Source organism: Sabethes cyaneus, chromosome 3 (assembly GCF_943734655.1).
Source record: "Sabethes cyaneus chromosome 3, idSabCyanKW18_F2, whole genome shotgun sequence".
Classification (NCBI taxonomy): Eukaryota; Metazoa; Arthropoda; class Insecta; order Diptera; family Culicidae; genus Sabethes; species Sabethes cyaneus.
Genome location: NC_071355.1, coordinates 43,054,417 through 43,068,931, shown reverse-complemented (window position 1 = coordinate 43,068,931; position 14,515 = coordinate 43,054,417). Strand labels below are relative to the sequence as shown.

Genomic DNA, 14,515 nt, shown 5'->3' with positions numbered 1-14,515 from the left:
ATTCCACTCGGTCCATGGCCGCAATTCGCCGGCCAGACTACGCGTAGGGTCCGCAGGTCGCCTTCCACTTGATCGATCCATCTTGCTCGCTGCGCGTCCCGCCGTCTCGTTCCAGTCGGATCGTTATTGAGAACTTTTTTAACCGGGCTGTCATCCGACATTCTCCCGAAGTGCCCAGTCCATCGCAGGCGACCGATGTTTGCGGTGTGAGCGATGGGTGGTTCCCTAAGCAGCTGATGCAATTTATGGTTCGTTCGCCTCCTCCACGTTCCGTCTTTCATCTGCACTCCGCCGTAGATGGTGCGCAACACCTTCGGTTCGAAAACACGAAGGGCGCGTTGGTCCTCCTCGAGCATAGTCCATGTCCCATGGCCGTAAAGGACTACCGGTCTAATCAGCGTCTTGTAGATTGTTAACTTCGTGCGGTGGCGAATTTTGTTCGATCGCAGCATCCTACGGAGTAGGCACGATTTCCTGCCATAATACGTCTTTGTATTTCTCTGCTGGTGTCGTTGTCTGCAGTAACCAGTGAGCCCAGATACATGAACTCTTCTACCAACTTGATTCCATCACCGCCTAAATGAATCCGGGGAGGGAGGTCAACATTCACTTCTCTAGAACCTCTTCCTTTCATGTATTTTGTTTTCGATACATTAATGGCATGTCCAATCCGTTTGGCTTCAGCTTTCAGTCCGATGTATGTTTCCTGTCAAAGGCACGTGTAATGATGTCAACGTCGTCAGCAAAACTAAGAAGCTGGAGGAGCTTCGTGAATATTGTGCCACTCATGTCTATCCCCGCTCTTCATATCACACCCTACAAAGCGATGTTGAACAGCAAAAATGAAAGCCCATCACCTTGCCGTAACCCTCTTCGAGATTCAAAGGGACTCGAGACTGTCCCTGATACTCGAACAACACACATTACTCGATCCATCATCGCCTTGACCAATCGCGTTAGTTTATCCGGAAATCCGTAGTACTGTATAATCTGCCATAGGTGATCTCGCTCGATCGTGTCATACGCCGATTTGAAGTCGATGAATAAATGATGCGTGGGCACGTTGTATTCGCGACATTTCTGCAACACTTGCCGAAGCGCGAAGATCTGATCCGTGGTGACACGGCCACCCATGAATCCCGCTTGATATTACCCCACGAACTCCTTTGCAAATGGTGATAATCGATGACATAAAAGTTGGGAAAGTACCTTGTAGGCGGCGTTCAACAGTGTGATTGCGCGGTAATTACAACAATCCAACTTGTCGCCCTTTTTGTAGATCGGACACACGATGCGTTCCGTCCACTCCTCCGATAGTAGCTCCTTGTCCTAAATCTTGACAATGACCCAGTGCAGCGCTCTAGCCAGTGCGCGACCACCGTCCTTATCCGAAATTCTCCTTATCATCGGTATTTCTGAAGTGAGAACCTTGCACGTTGATAAGATAATGCTTAGTTCTTGGTTCGCATCATTCGAGGATTGATAGGCATTTTTTTGTAGAAACTGGTCCAGTAACCCCAGCTCTTGTAGATTTGCCAATTTTAGAACCATCGGTGTAAAAAAAGAGTGATACCGGGCGAGTTTTAGGACCATCTTCTTCCCATATACTGCGATCGGTTTCGATTACTTTGAAGGGTATATCAAAGCTTGTCCTAGTTTCCATCCAGTCTTCATTCACGATTACCAGGGTGTTTAGTTGAAAATCTCGGAGAATTCGTAGGTGTCCATTGAGATCTCCATCTATAAAATGTTTATCACGCCGAAGCCTAAGATAAGAACGCCTTTTTCTGCTTCAAGTTGTACGAATTGGTGCAACGGTAGAAGATATAAAACAGCATCGAGAGCTTTGGAGGGTGTGCTGGTCATTGCTTCAGTTATTGAAGAGCACGCCATACGTAGTACTTTTCCAAGCCTTTTTTGAGCTGTTATTTGTACAGGTTTAGGCTACCACACTAGCGAAGCATATGTTAATCTGTGTCTCACAATTGCCGAACAGATCCAGTGAATCATCCTTGGCTTAAGTCCCCACTTTTAACTAAAAGTATTGCTCAGACCCAAAGAGCATTGCTGGCTTTTTAGATTGCATACTGTAGATGATCGTTCCAATTTAGCTTATGGTCAAGCATATTACCCAAGACTGCAGAGCTCATACACGCTTAAATGTTTTTACCGAACTCTGGACAGCCGAACGTTCGGTAAAATTCGATGGTGCCAATCGACGATTACGGATCATTAGTAATGTTTGGCATCATAAAAAAAAATACCGAACGTTCTGCTGCTCAGAGTTCGGTAAAATTTACGATAATTTACCGAAATCGGTACTTTTTTTTAAGTGTGTAATTCAAGACTAGGCCTAGTAGACACATGCCAGCGTTATGGGACACCATGGCCACCACGCAAATCAGTTCCTATTTAACCAAATTTCTGGCAGACGAGTGGAAACTAGTCTGCTATAATCACTAATTTTACAAGCAATTTTCAAAAACATTTGGTGAAGCAATTATTAATTTACAAAGTAAAAATGATTGCTAATTGTGTCCCGTAACGCTAGAATGTGTCACTAGATGGCGTGCTTATACAGCAAACGACGATACTATTAACGCCACCTCTTATCTCAAGGGAGTTACTATTGCTTAAAAGTGTTAGTGATAGCAACCATCGGAAGGAATATAAGCTTGTGGTGTCCATGTAAGATGTCATTCAATGGTATCAGAGTGGTAGTGATGTTAGAATGATGACACATACACAAACAAACAGTTTCCACAGTCGTCTGTGGACGGTGTTCTCATCCAGTCCGTAGAGATTTGAAAGAATGCCCAGTCTTGAGTTCTGTAGTCTTCGATAATACCCAAGTTTTTCTTGTAAATGGTATCATGACTGTTTTAGAAGGGTTAACAATTTACAGTAAGGTGGTCACACACTCGGGAAAAGTGGGAAAAAGTCGGGAATTGGAACCTGTCGAGAAAAATTCGGGAATTTGGTGAAAATGGCTATAAATTAGGAATTCATGAATTTACGTAGAGAGGTTCAAGTTGAATTCCTTGATAGAATCTGGGAGACATGTCGACACCCCTACAATTCTGAGACACATGAATCTTTAGACCTCAAACGAAATCTTCGTACCAGGAATTTCCTCCACCTGCAAAGACGAACTGAAAACCGTCTGTAACTATGAGCGTATGGCACTCTCTGTATCAACTTTTTCATAATTGTGATGTGTGGAGGGTACAGCCCCCAGTTGGTTTCAAGGAACGTCGCTGGACTTGATCCCTTTGTTCTGCCGAACCACAAGCCAACGGACATGAACACATCAGAAATTAAGTCATCAGAAATAAGATAAAAACGGGGAATATTACAATAATTCAAAATATTGGACGCAGTGGTTCAGCTCCGCAACAGAAGAAGAGAGCCACATTTATTGCTTACCGTCTTACCAGTTGGCCTCGCGGTTACTAAAACATTTTAATACTCCTTTCCGCACGCATAACAATTTTTATTAAATAACAATTTGTATAAGTTGAGCGCTTTATATTTTTACCTTAAAGTGTCCTGCTTTGATCAGTAGATTTTTTTTACGAGAGATGTTTGAAATCAAAAAACGGGTACAAAAACGGGTACAAACGGGTGCAAAAAGCAAATTTGTTGCACTGTGCCCACCCGCTTATAAGCAAGTGATCGTTTGCTTGTGAGATCTTATGTGTCATTAGTGAAATGCCAGTGTCATGTCAGTTCGTCAGTGATTCTGTTGCGGAGCTGAGCTAATGGGTCCAGTATTTTGAATTATTGTAACATTCTTCATTTTTATCTTGTTGCAGATGACGGTAATCTGATTTGTATGTCGAGCCCAAATCCCTGGTCATCTTGATACGTGTGCCTAACTTTGAAATTGGATGGATTAATAATGTTTAATCCCACTGACAACGACGAACAGTTGTGGTGGCATTACATATGTAGCCTTATGTCACTCCTGCAGTAACACATATAGGGTCCGACAGGAGGCTATTGTGCAGTAATTTGCACTAAAACAATACCAATATGCCTTGCATCCAGTCCATTGGAAAAGTTGCGGTTTCCTTATTGGTAATATATTGCAAAAAAGCTGATGCATCATCTGGGCTGACAAAGATGGGTTTACCACATGGATGCAAAAAATAACGTCGTCATTCATCAGCTAGATAGTTGACCCTGGCTCTCTAGTCCTGCTTACAAGACTTCTTAACAGCCCTTCCCAGCTTGCCGTATCGTTGACGGGCTGCTGTCTGAGCTGATCCTTGTTTCGTTAGGTTGTCAGCAAGCTGACCCTGAAGCAAGCTGTAGGTACCCTGAATAATGAAAGTTTGTTTTGGCGGGAAAGTTCCCTTAGTTGTGCTGCACTCTTAAACTAATTTGGATGCACACTTAGTGGACTTGAGAGTCAGTCGTGCCCAGGCTGTCTATATAAAGATACCTGCTTTTCGGCTACTACATCGTTTGAACTTCCACTTCTGTTTCGTGGCAGAATCGACGTGTGCACTCCGTAGACTCATAGTAGAGTGATAGTTTCGATCCTTGAGCTTTGCTCTGTAATATACACAGCAAATGTTACCTTTATTTTATAGCGGAAAAACGAAGGAAGTTTCTGTCGGGAAAACTTGAATCCGATCGGGAAAATATCGGAAAAAAGTCGGGAGTTTTTTCCAAGAAGTTCTGTGGCCACCCACACCATTTAAGTTTGTAGTTTAGAACAGGTCGTCCCAGCTTTGCTGTTATTGTGCGGTTGGTTAGTATAGCATGAATCCAATTGGAAATGCACCTGTCAAAACCCCATTTATCCATGGTTTTATTTATTGAATTGTGGGAGGCGTTGTCAAATGCTCACTCAATGTCAAGGAAAGCTGCAAGTGAGATTTCTACATTATCGAAAGACTTCTCTCTTCATGAAATCAATGTATGAATTGCTGTTTCAGTTGATTTTCAAGCTTGGTAGGTAAATTGGAATCACTGTTATAGCACTGGGAAAATTTCATCTGATCCTGGAGACTTAGAGTCCACTGCCCACTCAAAGGCAAACTGTCGAATTGATCCCAAAAGTTTCCTAATCAACTTTTTAAGCCTTTTAATTGGCCATTACCCAATGATCCGCTTTCGTATCTCATCACTTTGAAATCTGAACCCAGCTCGTGTGTGTTACCGCAGCTTTGGTAGATGGTATACCCATCCCTGTCAAGGATACGTACGTACCATTGACCCCTTCCAGCACACCTTCTACAGCGCTACGATGTCGAACTTGCAGCTCTTCAATACGTCGGAGAACACTCGGGTGCTCCCTTGGAAGTTGAGAGATCGGCATTTCCAGTTCCACGTCCCGAGTTTCCAATAATCCTTTTTTGTCGCGTGGGCCTATTCCGATTGCTGCAGTCCAAATTACCTTATTATTCGTTCATTGCTTAACAGTTTTTCGTAGTGACAGCGACGCTATCGCCACCTTCAGACGATTGCTTATCTCATCAAATGACGTGACACTGGGACGCGCTGTTATTGGTGTCAAGGATATTCCCGACTCCCTCGTCTTTTTTCAGTCGTCCCGGTCCTATGTGTGGGTGTGGAAAACGGGATTTCCAAAACGCTCTTCACAGCAAGTACACGTTTGCTAATACTCATTAATCCACTTACCCGTACCGTGCTTCTAGTACTGCTGACTTTACTGCTGGACTTCGGATTTACTACCAGAACGTTCGTGGACTTCGGAGTAAAATTCACGACTTGTTTCTACCGGTCACCGAATGTGACTACGACGGTGTTGTATTGACCGAAACCTGGCTGGACAGTTGTGTCAATTCCGTGCAGCTTATTGGTAATCATTTTACCGTCTGCCGTTGCAGACATTTGATTAGCTATGTTGATCTAACACCAGTTTGTGATACACTTGAGCAGCTTTAAACGCTTAAACCATAGTTAGCTTGCCATTATTCTCGGAGACTATAATCAACCTGGTATGGTGTGGAAACGTACGGATGACGGTGCTCCTGTTGTTGATTTTCTATAGTCCAACATATCTGCAGCGTGTTCCACGCTGCTGGATGAGTTCAGTTTATACAACTCAACGTCAATTAACCATATAACTAATCACAACAATCGCCTGCTCGATTTGACACACGTTAGTGACGCAGTTTTTTGTGAAGTTTTTGAATATTTCGGTTTGTCAAACAGAGCCGGTAATATCCGCCGGTTCCGAGCTTGGAGATCCGCAGGGCTGATTTTGAGTCACTGAGCGTTGCCATTTCTCAAATTAACTGACAATTTCTAGAGTCTTCGTCGCCTGTTGATGATGCCTTGGAATGCTTCAATTCGGCTATTAAGTCAGTAATCGCTCTATATGTTCCTTCCAGCAGACCAGTTCGAAAACCTCCCAGGACTAATCAGTGGGACAGTGGGACCTCCCAGGACAGTGATCCAGTGGGATCACTACCATTCTGATATCATTGGATGCCGTTCGTAAATACCAAACGTAAGGAAGCGGGGCTACCGGTTGACATGTGCCTTGGAGACAATCATGGCAGATCGCTGTCTGAAAAAACGCACTCTTTTTGCTGAATGATGAGATATTCATAAGCTGCAACTTTTCGTCAAAGCAACACGGTTTCTATTTCAAAAGTTCGATAACTACTAACATGGTGTTGTACTTCTCCTTAATATGCTTGCTGAACATGAGTACCCGGTTCTCAAATTGATGCGGTATATATCAATATGAAAGCAACTCTTGATCGAGTTGACCACGGAACTCTATTAGCAAAAACCTGGAATCTTGTCTGCTCTTGTAGAACGATTCCGATCTTAACTGATGAACCGCACGCTTTGTGTGGAAATCGGATTGCAGCTTTCAGCACAATTTGCGAATATCTCAGGAATACCACAAGGTAGGCTATTTAGGACCATTATGCTTTACGTTGTTCATTAAACCGTTCCCCCTATTTCGTATGACTTTCGAAATACTGATCGAATTGTTTGGATGCTGAAGACTGAGCAAAGGGTTGCATTTAGGACGTATTCCAAGTTTCACTCCCGTTCGCTGCATGAGCAATACATAAAATTGAACACAAGGAAGTCATTTAGAGCCATAAATCTTCCTGCTGTATTTCAATTATGCCAGCAACGTACTTAAAGCTGCTCGTTTATCCTTCACCGACGATTTTAAGATTTACGTGCGTACGCCGTAGCTTTTGTTTTTTTAATAAGAATATCGATCCCGTTGGTGTTCGAGACACGTACGACCAGCTAGGAACCGTACCCGCGCGTCTACAGAGTACCCACGCGCCCAGTTGCCAACAACATAATAATCTCTATTTTTACATCCAAAAAAATACCAAACACATTCAAATATAGCTTGAGCGATAACTAAAATACCTCAACATTTTACTTCTAATTCGAATATCCGCAAAAAAACCCGTAAATCCATTATTTTTCGACCTTCCAGAATAGAGTTCCCCTCCGCTAATAACAATACCTACCTTTTAAAGTCAGTCCAGTACCGTTGCTAGAGATAGCATTCACGAAGGAAAGCTTACCCTGCTGCCCGCCGGTGGTTCGATAAAGCGGCATTGCCGTGGTACCATTGGTTCCGGCGGGTAAGATGTTCAGCTCGGCACCGCCAGGCAGCCGAGCCAGTTCCGGTGTGATGCTCGTTGTATTTCCATTGGCGTAGGCTGCACTGGTTACGAGACCGTTACTACCGTTGGTGAACCCGTTGAGTCCGTTGGTCCCAGTAGAACTTAGCAGGAGTTTGTGCAGCTGAGCACTGGTCATTTGCTGGATTTGCGGCTGCTGTGATTGGTGGGTTGATGTTTGGCTTGATTGATTCGATAGCTGACTGGATAAATGCAATGAGCTGGTGTTACTGTTATTGACGGTGGTACCGTGCATGCTTCCGCTACCACCGGTGGTTCGTTGGGTTTGATTTGACTGTGACTGCACTGCAAAAAGAACAAGCTTTCGTAAGGACATTTCCAATCAATGAGCAAATAACTATTGTGTAATACCATTGGCAGGTGTACTGAGTTCAATGGTGGCCAATCCGTTCGGCGCCTGTTGTATAACACGAAGCCCCTGGGCAGAGGCCAGCAATTGTATTGGACTAACCATAAGTCCACCTTGCTGAACAACCTAAAAAAATCGACATCAATAAATCATTTTTTAAAATACCAAAAAAGTAAAATCACCTTATCGACCGCTGTCAAACCAACGATGGTGTTCCCGTTGACCAGCTTGATCACCTTGGTCGCAGGCTGATCCAGCGAGGAACCACCACCGCCATTCGAGGGTGCAGTGATAATTTCAATTTTGTTGCCATCGGTGCGAAAACCATTCTTCGGCAGGCGGGTACCGTTGAGCAGCTCCTTGCCGGTAGTGGCACTGATAAGCCCAGCCGGAATTGTAGTGCCGTTAGCGGTTTTACCGATGATCTGAAGACTACTGCCGGACGAACCGGTCAGTCCATTAACGATGCTGCTACTGACACTGTTCGCTGATGATGGTACGGATGACACCGCGTGACTGGACATGCTGCCGCTGCCGTTGGACATGGTGGACGTTACGTTCAGATTTAACGGAAGCGTCTGGATAGAGGTACCGCCGTTGGCTGTTAGAATGGTGGCCGTTACAGGCGTGAACAGCTGAGATTGGTTCATGTTGTTTCCTGGAAAGATTTTATTGTTAGTTTTAGAGAAAATAGCTCCGAGGAGTTTCACACTTACCACCGACAAACAACGGCAGAGCGGTGGCTGTACTGGTCCCGTTGAAACTACCGCTGTTCGAAATGTTACCACCACTCGGATTGCCATTGCTAATAATGCTGCTGTTACTAATGGGGATGGTGCTCATGTTGAGTCCGTTCGGAAGGATACTGCTTCCGCTGGTGGCAGCCAGTTTGAGAGGCGATGGAGAATTGCTACCGCCATTGTGCGTATCAGCGGATACAGCAATAGTAACCGGTATCGGGCTTCCCTTGGTGGTAAGCGACAGCGGGATGGCAGCCGGGGAGTTGGTGTTTCGATTCACCGACAGCGACGATGCGGATGACGGTGGACTTGCGCGGGTCGGTGATGTGCTGGACATCATCACTGGCGAGATGGTGGTTTGGAGCTGTTTAGAACGGTAGAACGGTAGAAGAGAAAAAATCATTTCCATTAACCACATCGAGGGGGTTTCGAGCAAAGTTCAATACTTACCGGTAGATTGCTCAGGGATGCCGTTGTTGCAACACTGGACAGGGAACTGGACGAACTGTATCGCAGACCATTGCGACCTGGGGCAACACCCGGAGTATCATTCAAAAGATCTGCAAATAGGATAATAAACAAGCATTTGAAATTATAATTCAGCCCGGTGCTTCATTCTTGTTTATCGCCAAGGATTGAACTTGAGAATATGCAACGATTCATATGAAAATAACCTGCAGTGTGATGAACCATTACGCAGCAGTGGCAGTTCAACATCACTTTGTTGAGCTGGCAATGATGTAAGATCGTTACTCTTTTTTAGAATAACAATTGTGGCAAATATAGCACTGCAGAGGTATTTTTAGATTAACAATAAACTTTTTCCTTGCCGAATATAAAAGGTTTTACGTAAGATAAGTTCTCGAAGTAAAAGTGCACAAAAAAATTATATCTTACCTCTGTCCGACAACAGCACACTGCTGCTGGTGCCGCCGCCGCTGCTGCTGCTGCTGGCACCGTTCGGAAGCGCTTCGGTGGTGCTGGTGTCTGTGGCGAGCCGGGAAAAGTCCACATCGCCCCACTGGGACATTTCACGCTTGAGCACCAGTATCCGGTTTTGGGCGGCAATTTTCTCCTTCGCCAGCCGTTCCATCTCGTGCTCGTACTCGCGCTCCCTGCGTTTCAGTAGCTGTGAATGAAATACGGATGGGATGGATATTGTATTATTGCGTAGAATAGGTTATGGAAGAAGCTATGCACTAATCAGTAAATTGTTTTTCTCAAAACTTCCGATGTAGAAAATGTTTTTTAAGAAACATTATATGGAGAGTAACCAAAACACGAAGATCAGCAAGAACGGGATAGGAATTGCGAATGATGGGAATTGCGAGCGAACACAGGAGGAGGCTAAGGATTGCATTCTTAGTGAGTTGAAAAACGCCCGGTAAGAATTGTTGGACGGACGTCGTCCGACACAAGCGTAACTCTTGCTTGCGTCTGTCCGACGTCGCACGGCAAATTCTTACTGAGCGGTAATGTTGCTGAGAAGGACAGTATTCCGGCTGAAATTCTAAAGGTCCAGACACAATGCATACGGAATTTATTACGTTGCAGGAATTAGACAGAAAACACATGGAAAAACTGTCAAATTGCCGCAACGTAGTAAAATACGTATGCATTGCGTCTGCGCCTTAAAAGCGGTGAGCGAGCGGCTGTACGAAGCAATGCTCATACTTGCATACTTGCATACGTCGTCCACTGTCAAGCCTTGACGAGACGACATTAATTCAAATTCCGAACGTAGAAATATTGGCCCAAAAGGAAATCACGTAAAATAAATGGACGTTAAAAGAGATTCTAGTGTACCTCCGCCGCTCTAGATTTTGCTCCGTCAAATATCGTCCGCAAGTGCGGGCATTACCTCCGTGAGTATCGTCAAATCCATAAAAAATACCGGTCTAATAAGGGCTATGTACTTTGTCAGCATCGTACGGTGGCTATCGTTTGCTAGCGGATGGAAGCGTTTTGCGAAGGGCAAAGGAGACTCGATTTTCTGCTTAAATGCGCCGCAAGATCTCCTTATTTGTGCTAACCGCGGCTATCAGCGATCCCAACGATTACCGTCCACGAAAAGTGCACGTTCGTCTCTTTGAGCCTCTACCAATCATGTATTTGGTCTGCGACGTATTTACTTTTGGCCCAATCCTACTAGCCTCCGCTTTCAGTCTAGTGCAGACGGTCTCCACCGTTGCGAAGTTTCGGCCTATAATATCAAAGTCATCTGCGTAGTCAAGAAGTTGGCTACCTTCACTAAACATTGAGTCTCTTGCTTCGATTTTGCTCACCGGATCATCGATCATCTTCTCAAGGGGGATGTTGAAAAGCATGCAGGTTAAGCTGTCAACTTGTCTCGACTTTTGCCGCACCTGGAAGGGACTCGATCCTATTGACTCTAACAGTCTCTTCCAGCCAAGATTTGAATATACAACGTACCCATGATGTCAACTGGGAGGCGCAATTTCAATATTTATTTTCTTTTATATCAATTTGATTTTTTTGTCAAATGAAGAACCCTAAAATATACTAAAATAAACTAAAATAGCTTATGATGATTGAAAATAACGTAAGAAAGGGGACCTAAAGAGAATCTCTCATTTGCAGTTAGGACCTATTCAAAAATCAGGCGAGAATTCCCCATTTTCTGAATAAACTCCTTATGGTTAGGCTATGTCAATTTTTTTTGTAAACCCCCCCCCCCTAAGAAAAATTTCTGGCTATGCCCCTGGTATATACAAATATGCTAATATAGAGGATGTAGAACAATGTGACAGGCTGCAGTGGGCTGGGCACGTGACTAGAATGCCCGATGAAAGAATAACTAAAAATATTTTCAGCAGAGAACTAGGAAGAGGCCGAAGTCTTTGGGGCAGATGGAGACAGAGGACTGACAGCCCTAGAGCGCGAGATTGATAAAGGATAGTCGCCACTTAAGTAAAATAAAGTAAGTAAATAAGTATAATGTATTTTTTCAATAGCTAATAAAACAACTTTATAAAAAAAATCATTCTACGATAACTTCTATAAACCAACCAAAAGAGCATCGATGGGCAACCCTTTAGGCGATGAAAAATGAATCACTTATTTTTGATTATTATTGCCAACAATTTAGAGGATTTAAGTAAACGGTTCAGGAAAAACGACAACATAGGAAGACCACACAGAGGCTCATAGTGGTACTCGTCCAACGACATCCAGGCTGCTGATGATGAGCCCCTGTTCTGGCGACAGGTGATAGTCATGGAGCGTAACTGAAGTGGAGTGCAGTAAAGGTGTCTGATTTCATCCTTTTATTCTGTCGGACTTGCGAACATAAACCAATAAGCAAGTAACAGCAGATCCTCAACAAATTTCGAGTATTTAACATCTGTTTAAAGACTTGAAGGCAGCGTACGATTTAGTGGAGTGAAATGCATCAAAGCGGATTCTATATATTTCCGGGCTCAAGTGACCACGATCTGCAGGAATTATGATATTGTAAAAGTTTTTTGGGAAACTTCCAAAATTTAGTGAACAAATAAAGACAAAAAAAATTACGACCATTGTAGTGGTTTTTGCAATCTACAAAAATGAGCTAAATGGCGGCCTACACTGCTTCAACCTTAAATTCCCAATTGCTTGCCCGGTTAGAAAATATAGATATTCCGGCGTTTTGACAGCGTATTGAGGAAAAGTTGATAAATGATAACGTTAAAGGTGAAATTAGTCGTCATCGATTCTGCCAATTTCAAAAGCAAAAGTTTTTTTTTGTTTGAAACAAAAATTCTGTTCATGAAAATATATTCGCTGTGTTCAGATAGGCAAAAAGAATGCCGTATTTACATTTTTATAAACAGAATCCCGCTTTTGGGCCGAAAAACTGGTTCTGAAATTGGGCTTTCCGACGAAAAGTTAATGACTGCTAGTTTCCCGTTAAAGTAATGTTGCAAATCGAGCGAGAAGCCAACGTTCTCTACTCTCAAGCGAGTGAGTATGAGAAGTATAGCACTCAACGCTCATGTCGTACACGCAAGCGTAAAAAACAGTCATCGCTGCTATGTGCAGACATTCTGCTAGTTACATACTCGCGCACGCACATCTTCAGATCGTCTTCCTGCATAGCCTATTCGCGAGGTAAATAACTCCTGAGCAATCAACTGCCGTGAGGCCTCCTAGTGGAGCACTGGGATACAGATTTTGCATTACTTTTTCTTTTTTACTTAATTTTCGCCCTCGATTCTACTCACGGGCGGGAGTGCAAATCCTCGCGACTAATCGGTTTCAGCAGCTCGGGCTGCAACGACGAACGAGAGCCACAACCGTGGCACTTTAATTATGCTAGCTGTTCCGAAGGATCGGCGATAGCCTCAATATTCTGTAACCAACTTTCTGTCCGAGTTGAAATCGCTGACTAGTTCGAAGCGACCTGGTCGGTTTACTTCCGCATTATTGTTCACTACTTAGTCCTAGCTCAATTTTAGGTCTTTCTGCAAAATTTGGCCTCCAAATCTTCTAGTTTAGCCATCAGCTCAGCCTTTACTGCTCGTAATTCCTACATCTTTCCACTCGACCACGATTTGCTTTGTTCCGAGCGAGTGATGTTAAAAACTCGAAATCTCAAAACTCATTAAATATCAAAATCAACTGTGAATCGAATCAACTTGATCCTATGCAGAAAAAACTCACGCGTGAGTTTTTCTGTTTTCATAGCAAGAAGCACCGTTCGTTGTTGAACTGCATAGGCATTCTCTCGTGCGATACGTAACTGTGACTGAGCGTAAGAGAATGAATCTCTAAATAAATCGTAAAGTTAAACTAAAACACACATTTAACCTACATGTTTATCTAATTCTTATTGGGCTTTTTACTTTCTAGTGTTTGCCATTTTCATTCATGAATGTGTGCTAGCTTTTTTCGCAACTGATGTTTTCTCTGGCGGGGTAATTCTCTTTCGCTCTCTGATTCGTTGTATGAAACGCCAGCTGTGGAAGAAGTAAGCAAAATGCTCACAGCTGAATTTGGTTCACATCGCATAGCAACAGAGACATCGCATATAATTGCGAGAGAAATTCATACGTGAGTTCGGCGCTTCTGAACAAGGTTGAAATTTCATGGTGCTTGAAATCTCATTGAGTTTTTTGCTGCTATGAATTTTTCAACACTGGTTCCGACACACAATAGTCGACTCACGGAGGCCGTCTATTCAATTCACAAATAGCTTATCGTTTTCGCCGTCGTTGATTTTTATTCCAAAGTGTACTGGTAGAATTTTTCTGCAATTGATTGCGCAGTATTTTTCGCGTTAATCCTGTCTACAGTAAATTTGTAAGCCGGGGGTTGGGCTCGAAAGACATTCGAATACCAAAATTCTTAAAATCACGTCTTATTTTATTCAGGGTATAATTAGTACTGTCTTATTATCATACTCGATCATCAGATCAGAATCAGAAGTTCATTTGAGTAAGTTTATTTTACAGGTTTCTAGCAAATGTTACAGCATGGTTTAAAAATCTAAATTAAGGTTTAATAATGCTTACATAATTATGATATTTTTGGCACAAGAAAAAATGCGCAAACAAATTATGAGCAATCACTGCGAAAATTCCAATGCTTCTCATTGACGGATGGGTAAACAGCTCAGAATAGCACATTCTAACGAAGGAACGGAGGAAACTCCATAGAAAATGGGACTGTTATGCAAGTAGCGGCAGTATTATAAGTGATCAAAACTGTTCAAAGAGCATTAGCCTACCAAGCGGAAGGATGGTGGTAGGAAACGCGGCATC

At 43.3% G+C, this 14,515-nt stretch overlaps 1 protein-coding gene across 3 annotated transcripts in view; it reads right to left on the bottom strand.

Moving 5' to 3' along the window:
• Positions 1 to 14,515, bottom strand: part of LOC128740685 (mucin-5AC-like) — a 76,971-nt gene that overhangs the window by 1,775 nt on the left and 60,681 nt on the right. For all 3 annotated transcript variants that reach the window (XM_053836248.1, XM_053836249.1, XM_053836247.1), the window contains 6 exons: positions 9,651 to 9,882; positions 9,204 to 9,313; positions 8,730 to 9,117; positions 8,196 to 8,671; positions 8,016 to 8,139; positions 7,488 to 7,949 (listed from right to left, as the gene is read on the bottom strand). In XM_053836248.1, coding sequence (XP_053692223.1) covers positions 7,488 to 7,949; positions 8,016 to 8,139; positions 8,196 to 8,671; positions 8,730 to 9,117; positions 9,204 to 9,313; positions 9,651 to 9,882 — 1,792 coding nt within the window. The remainder of the gene's footprint in view (positions 1 to 7,487; positions 7,950 to 8,015; positions 8,140 to 8,195; positions 8,672 to 8,729; positions 9,118 to 9,203; positions 9,314 to 9,650; positions 9,883 to 14,515) is intronic.